The sequence below is a fragment of the Propithecus coquereli genome, unplaced genomic scaffold (genome assembly GCF_000956105.1).
Source record: "Propithecus coquereli isolate 6110/MARCELLA unplaced genomic scaffold, Pcoq_1.0 Scaffold158, whole genome shotgun sequence".
Classification (NCBI taxonomy): domain Eukaryota; kingdom Metazoa; phylum Chordata; class Mammalia; order Primates; family Indriidae; genus Propithecus; species Propithecus coquereli.
This window is the reverse complement of record NW_012140302.1, coordinates 3,179,462-3,187,235: the sequence shown is the minus strand read 5'-3', so window position 1 is coordinate 3,187,235 and position 7,774 is coordinate 3,179,462. Positions and strand designations below refer to the sequence as shown.

Below are 7,774 nucleotides of genomic sequence, written 5' to 3'. Positions count from 1 at the left end.
AGTTTACTGACCACGTGCTTGGATGTTGAGGCAATATCAAAGTGACATAAAGGTTTGCAATCCTTACTCCGAATTTTTAAACTTACTTTGCTGTGGGCGGGTTACAAACAGGTCATGGACCAGCACCAGCCCATGGGTCACACATTCACTAGCATAGGTCTAGAATTTTCCCAGTGTCCCAAACACCTCCTCCAGGCTGGGCACAGGGTTGTTCCTGGCCAGGATCCCAGGCAGCCTCAGAGAGGGTGCCCCTGTGGGACAGCATCGTGTCCACGTGTCCGTGGGCCTGGGGCCCTCTCCAGGGAAGGCCTTCCAGGGCAGTCCCTGGGACGTAGGATGTCCCAGCCTCTGGCGCCCTCTCCTCCAGCCCTTTCTTCGCCCAGCTTTCTGGGACGCTCCTCCCCTCCAGGACGGGATGGGGATGTAGATCCAGTCATTGGCAGTCCCCACTTTCTCTCATAGCCTTGGGGCCGACCCCACTTTCTTTCCCTTCTGGGCCCCCACCCACCCACAGCAGCCACTGTCTTTTTGATCCTGGTGGCCCCCACCACTTTTCCAGAGACAGCCGTCCCCCCGGTCCCCCCCACAAGGGCTCTGAGCACAGGTGGGTCTGGCACCTTCCTGGGAAGGTGAATGGTGGGAGGGGTGTGCAGGCGGCTCACAAAGTCTCAGAGTCGGGAGGGGCCATGAAAGGTACTCCCCAGGCTGTGGGGGCCGTGGGGGCCGGGGCTGTGCCACAGAGCTGGAGGGACAGGGATGTGACAGCAGCCCTTCACACTCCCCGCAAGGGGCTTCTTTCCCAAATAGCCACAAAGGAGTGAGGACAAGAATGGAGGTCAGAGAGGAAAGGGCCCTAAGGGCGGTGACTGTCCCCACCCTTGAGGGGGCTGAGGCAGGCGGCACCCCAGAGGTACAGGGGAGCTGGGAGGGGGCCAGGCCTCCTGGAGCCTCTTCCAGTGCTCCTCCCGGGCTCGCTGTAGAGCCCAGGCCACAGCTCTGCCCCAGCCTGAGCCAGAGACCTTATAACACAGTCCCCACCCTCCCAACTCGGTTTTCTCCTTCTGGGCCAAGGGGCTCTTTTCCCGGTCTGGCCCCACTTGCTGACCCGGCTTTCCTGCTGGCAGGCTATCCCACCCACTAACTAACCCACTATCCTTTCTCTTCCGTCGCAGCCCCCGCCTCCACGCAGGCCACCTGGGCTCCCCCCGACCTGGTCTCATCACAGACACAGAGCTGTGTGCCCCCAGCTGGAGGAGCCGCAGAGACCCTTGAGGCTCCGCCTGCCACCGCTGCCCCTCCACAGTGAGTTGAGGGTGGGACCCGAAGCCACTGAGGCCTGGGCAAGGGACTGCAGAGGAGACTGCCTGCCCAGCCTGTCCTCTCTGCCCTCCAGGCCACGCAACTCCACGCCCCACCTAGGCCCCGCAGTCCCCAGGGCCCTGCTCCCCGCGCTCTGGGGACTCCTTGTAGCCAAGAGCCTGCTGCTGCCCGCCCTGCTGCTCTGGTGAGTGGGTGCGGGCTGGGCTGGGGCAATGGAGCCGGGGGACTCAGCCAGGGAACAGAGTGGGAAAACTGTCCCGCACGGGGCTCCCCAGATTAAAGCCTCACGGAGTCCACCCGTCCGCCACGCTCACGTGGACAGTACAGGCCCACCTTTGTTCCACAGTTGCGAACTCGCAGGGATCTCACCCACGTTTCTGTTTTCCTCTCTCTTCCCCCTTCTCCACCTTTCTCCGTCTCTCTGTCTCTCTCCTCCTCCCTCCCCTCCACTCACCTCCCCTCTCCTTCTCCCTCTACTCCTGCCCCGCCCCTGTGTCTCCCCCACATCCCATCAGCAACACTGACCTGCACAGCCAGGAGCACCCAGGTCCCAAGACTCGCCTCACTCTGGTCCTGAAGGAGAGAAAGTGGACACAGGAGGGGAAGAGCCACCAGCTCTGGGGAGAAGGGGACATGTGGGGAAAAACCTAGGAGGGGCTGGCGAAAGGTGCAGGGAGAAAGCCAGCAGTGAGGAGGGTGCAACGACGCAGAGTCAGGGCAGGCCAGGGGCAGACTCGCTGGAGGAGGGGGCAGGCTGTGGGGCTCGTTCGAGCCCCTCCTTGTGTTTCTTCCCTCTCCTCACATCTCAGGGCCTTCAGGAATCGACATGCGCAGAAATTGAGGGCAGTCTCTGCTGCGCCCGGCTCAGCCCAGGCCCTGGGCCCCCAGGTGCTTCCCACGGAGCCACGGGACCCCAGGTGGGTGGCCAGTCTCCCCCAAGCCCAGACGCCCAGGAGCTCCTCCCTGACCTCTGGGCTCTGCCTTCCCTGCAAAGAAAAGGCCAGAACTTGACCTGCAGCCCTTGGCTCCCCTCCCTCCAGAGCAGAGGGCTCCCTCCCAGGCCCCCACCCAGCTCAGCGCAGCATCTGGGCCAGGCCATCCCGTTAGGGGAGCAAAGCCCGGGGCAGCATCTTCCCACCAAACCAGAAGGTCTGACATGGGACAGGAGGTGTCAGAGAGAGAGACCAGCCCCGCGGGGGTGACAGGCCGGGGGCAGGACGCAGAGTGACCTCAGGTGCTGCGTGTTGAACAGCCCCCTGCCCGGCCCTCACCGAGCTTGCACGCCACTTAGCAGGGGTGAGGAGGGACCCAGATTTTCCATCAATTCCTCCTCTCCTCCTCCTCCTCCTCCTGTCTGTAGCCCCTGGTGAAAGAAAAACCCTACACAGGATAAATTTACAGCAGTTTATCTGAGCAAAGAACAACTGGTGAATCAGTTGTCAGAACCAGAAGAGGTCTAGAGAACTCCGCTCTGCACCCTGGGCAGTGTTCAGCGACAGAACACGACTGAAGAGAGAAGAAACAAGGACAGAAAGTGGGTTGGTCGTTTCAACGTTACTTTCCTTGTAAAGGTTAAGCAGAGGAGACTTCCTTATCGTTCCGGCTAAAAGTGGCCTGTTTGGGGATTTGGCTGTTCATTCTCTCCCCCGCACCCCCCGCCCCCAATTTCTTGGGAGGTCAGATAAACGACTTCGTTCCAGCCTGGTGGCACTGTGGAACTTCAGCACGTGTGACTCCTTTTTGGTCCGGTCTGCTGGGCCTAACACAGGAGCCGAGAACAAGCCATGGCCTCTGTGACTTATATCTAACACCCCCAGCCGGACACCTAGGTCGCCCCAGCATTTCTCCCTCCCTCTGCCCCTGTTCAGCCACACTCTGCCAGGGCCACTGTGCAGCTCGGCCTCCTCCCGCCTTCCAAATGCCTCCACCTGGCACCAGTTGCCCAGACCACTGTGTCAGACACCTGACTGATGTCCTGTCCTCGGACCCCCTCCTGGCTGGGTCCCCTGATACGACCCTTCCCAGCAGCACCTCTGTGCATTTTTGCCACGTGGGAATTGAAGTCCAGTGTCACTGGCGGGCCCCTCGCCCTGCCGGCACTGCACGTCCCTGTGCTGTCCTTCTTGCCACCGTCAGTGTGGCTGCGGGATGGAGAAAGGAGCGAACCTTCCTTTCCTCTGCACCGGCCAGGCAGGGGGCTGCTCGACACGCAGCACCTGGGGTCACTCTGCGTCCCGCCCCAGGCCCGTCACCCCCGCGGGGCTGGTCTCTCTCTCTGACACCCACTGTCCCATGTCAGACCTTCCGGACTGAGTCTCTAACTATATTATCTTTTCTCTCCTGTTCATCATCTATTTTTCTTTATTCCTACTTTCTGGAAAAGTTCCTCTAGGTTACATTCTATCCAAATGTTTACAATTTATACTCTCACATTTTTTCATTTCTAAACGGTCCATTTGTTCTGCGAATATTTCTTTTTCTAGCACAGCATGTTTTATTTTGGCGTGCCATATTTTCTCTGGAAATATTAAAGTTTTAACTTTTGAGCTTTTTTTAAGCTTTGTGTATTTTCTGTTTCCTCTGAGTGACTGCTGTGTCTTCTGTTTTCTCCTTCTGTGGGCCTCTGTCTTTCCTCAGAGCTTTCTGGAAGCCTCTGCTGCTTCTCAGCGGCCCACGGCCTCGCAGAGCTCAGATGCTGGGTGTGTGCCGCGGGGTTCGTGGGCTCTAGACAGATCGGGCAGCAGCTTGCGCCCATTTTTTCTCTCCAACATCTCAGTTTCTCCAGAAAGGATTCTTGCCTGTCCTCCTTGGGGGCGTAAGCCTGGCTCCAGGGTTCCAGGCACCAGCTGTCACAGAGCGAGGGGTTCTCCCTGCCCCGTGTCTGTTCCCACTCAGCCCCCGTCGCGTGCTCTCTCCACGTGCCTGGTGCCCTAGCGGAGCACCTCCGTGACTCCGCCTCACCAGAGACTAACCTCAAGTTCTCTGCAGGGCGGTGAGCAAAAGGGAGGACAGGAAGTGGGTAGCTGACCTACTCCCACTCTCACGGAGGCTAGGAGTCCAACAGATTCTTAAAACACACCTCCAACCCATGGTGTGGCCTCCAGCACCCGCTTCCACTCTGCCTGCTGAGATACCCAGGCCTCTGACTGCTAAGCCGGGCTGGGACTCTCAGGTAAAAGTGACCTGCTGCCTCTCCTCCCACCCGCACCAGCCTTCCGTGCTCTGTGAAGTCATCTGGTTGTCACTCAGCTTCAGAACTTGCATGGAGCTCTCCCTTCATCCTCCAGGATGAATTTATACAAATGGTAGCCATTTGCTGCCCCGCCCCTCACCTAGCTTGCACGCCACTTAGCAGGGGTGAGGAGGGACCCCAGATTTTCCATCAAACACTCCTCCCCAGGAGTGAGTGCGATCCCAAACCTCCACTCACTCCTGTACAGACTCCTGTCTCCCAGCCGTCCCCCACGGTCAGCCTCTCGGTGCCTTTACTTCATCCCTGTTCACTCTGGTCACCATGAGAAGCCCAGGATGCCCCTGTCCTCGTCACCCCAGAATCCCATCTCAATAAGACCTTATAAATCCATTAAATTAGCCCCTTTTCCCACTCTTCACCAAATCCATAAACCTTTCAACTCTGGCCTCTGAAATGCACAGCCCTGAGCACAAGCGCCTATCTGCTCAACCTCTCTGAACGTCACCTTCTCTCTCCCTGAAACCTGCCTCTGCTCTGAGGATGCAGCTTTCCCTGCAGTTCTCTTGAGGGGTGGCTCATTGCTGTCCTTTGTCTCATGACACTGGGACTGAGGGTGGAGTTGGTGTCCTCTGTGCTCCTCTGGCCCTTCCTACCTTCCCGTCTTCCTACCTTCCAACTCATCCAGCAGCTGAGTCGCTGCCATTAGACTCCCCCACCGTTGTCGACCACCCATCCTTGTTGCGGATCCTATATAGCCTGGGGTCCTCCTCTTCATTCCTCGTGGGTCTTAACCCCTGGCTCAGCACCACTCTCACTGCTCCCGCCATAAGTCCTTGGTGACCTTGGGCCCACATAGACTCACGGACGAGTCTTCCAAATCCCCAGCCTCTCAGTTGACTGAGGGATAATGTCTTCAAGCTTCTTGGAAGCCCTAATGTTTGACTGAAAAAAAATCTGTGAAGCACATACCTTAGACTCATTAGAGGACCTTTTGTCTTAGGCGTGATGTGAAATAATAAGAAATACATATGCTGGCTTTTGACCCTGGTTCCTGACACAGAGCTTCTAAGACCCTTCTAAATAGGGGTGCTAGGGGGACTTTTGTTCTAATATTTGGACTTTGACTCTGGTTCCTGACACGGAACTCCTAATCCCTTGGAATTTCCTGGGTGATAGGAGCAACTTTGGCTGTAACGAGGCAACGCTCGGTGGGCTCCTCGATGGGACTAGTCACAAGAAAGATCCAACCGTGATTAGAAGCTTGGGACTTTCAGCCCCACCGCCCATCCTGCAGGGAGGGGAGAGGGGCTGGAGATAGAGTTAGTCACCAATAGTGCTACATGGTGAAGCCACCGTAAAAACCCCACAAGCAAGGTTTTGAGAAGCTTCTGGGTGGGTGAACATAACCACGTGCTGGGAGGTGGTGCACCCCAACTCCACGGAGACAGAAGCTCCTGCACGCGGGACTCTTCAGACCCCATCCTGTGTGTCTCTTCACCCAGCTGGTCATCTTAATCCTTTAGCACATCCTTTATTATAATATTCTAATAAGCCAGGAGACATAAGTAAGTGTTTCCCTGAGTTCTGTGAGTCATCCTAGAAAATTACAAAACCTGAGACAGGGTTCACGGCAACGGGATTTATAGCTAGTCAGTCAGAAGAACAGGTGACAACCCGGGGCTTGCGATTGGCATCCGAAGTGGAGGCAGACTCGTGGGACTGAGTCCTCAACCTGAGGGGTCTGCGCTAACCCTGCTTAGTGTCAGAAGCGAACTGAATTGTAGGACGTGCAGGTGGCGTCTGCAGAGAAATGGAGACTTTCTTGGGGGGAGGGGTGCACTCACACATCTGGTCGCAGAAGTGTTCTGTGTTGAGAGTATAGTGGATGAAAACGATTTGGTTTTTCAGACTAAACACGTTACCTTTGATCTTTCTGAGGTCTTACCGGATTTTACAGTCACACCTTTGGTTTCCTCTTTAGATTACATACTCCTGCAAGTGCCCTGGGTTTCATTTTAGCATCATTTATTGTCTGCAGGCTGAGAGTTTTAAAGTCAAGTCCCAGCTCCTCCACGTTGAATAGTCCTGACTATAATTTCCCTCTCTCCTCTCTCCTCTCTCCTTTGACAATGAGCCACAGGAAGAAACCAGGCAGCACCTTCAACGCTTTGCCTGGAAATCTTAGCTGTGCAGCCCAGTTCATTAGGTACATGTTCTACTTTTCACATCACTGCAGGTGGCAGCATTGCTTTTGCCATTGCAAAACAAAGAATGCCTTTTCTTCTTACCTACTGAGAGACCCTAGAGATGGTGCTTAAGGCCTCTACCCCTAGTCTCTTCACTGGTAAGCACAGAACTGATAATCGCCACGTTACCAAGCCATTTGGATTTCCAAGTAGGATGATACATTCGTAAAGCACCAGACGTATGAAGGACACTGAAAAAACGCTGAGCTTTGGAGGAAGTGAAGTATGGTAGAAAGAAGACTCAACCGTGACACAGCAGAGACCACCCAGCGCCGGGAAGATAGATAATAATGTGTGAGCAGAGGGTGAACTTGGAGTCCTTATAGTTTCCTCTCTCCGTGAACAGCAGAGGAAAAAAAGGAAAAAATCAAGATGAGGAAACTGACCGAGCTGGGCCCCAAACACATGCATACCCACTGCCACCTCTCCGGCCAGCAGTGGTCAGAAGCAGCCTTCCTCCTTGTCAGGACGGTGTGGCCACCAACCCCGCGTGTAATGGGACAGGGACGGGATCACCTCTGCATCTAGCGTGCAATTCCACGGGGTAATCCTTGACCATCTTCCTGGTTTCCTGTTCTGATTGCAGGTGGGACACACAGTGGAAAATCCTGGTGGAGCTCAGGAGCCTGAGTCCCAGCAAAGCCACCTGCCACTGTCCACTAGTCACGGACCTTCTTGAGACCTCAGTTTCCACACCTGTAGGGAGATAAATATTACTACCACACTGACGTGAGGACAAAGATAAACAATGCTAATGAGCACACTTTGTAAATAATAAAACTATGTGAATATTTTATTCCTGTTGTTTTCTAAGTTTCCTTCCAGCTCTGAGGCTCCGCCCTGCATCCCGTACTTGGTCTCTAGGGGACCAGCTTCTCTGGTCTGCCCTCTTTTCTCCACCCTCACCCTTTCCCGTCCTCAGTTCTCTCGATGGCCCCTGGAAGTCCGGGAGCCCGTAGATGCTGCGGGGACGGGCACTGCACAGGAGCCCAGGGAGCAGAGGGGCCAGGGGTGG

General features: G+C 55.8%; 1 protein-coding gene across 1 annotated transcript in view; it reads left to right on the top strand.

The window, feature by feature from the left end:
* NCR2 (natural cytotoxicity triggering receptor 2) overlaps positions 1 to 7,469 on the top strand; it is a 21,517-nt gene extending 14,048 nt beyond the window's left edge. The window contains exons 3-5 of the mRNA XM_012640804.1: positions 1,173 to 1,302; positions 1,394 to 1,504; positions 7,346 to 7,469. Coding sequence (XP_012496258.1) covers positions 1,173 to 1,302; positions 1,394 to 1,504; positions 7,346 to 7,469 — 365 coding nt within the window. The remainder of the gene's footprint in view (positions 1 to 1,172; positions 1,303 to 1,393; positions 1,505 to 7,345) is intronic.
* Positions 7,470 to 7,774: the final 305 nt, after the last annotated feature.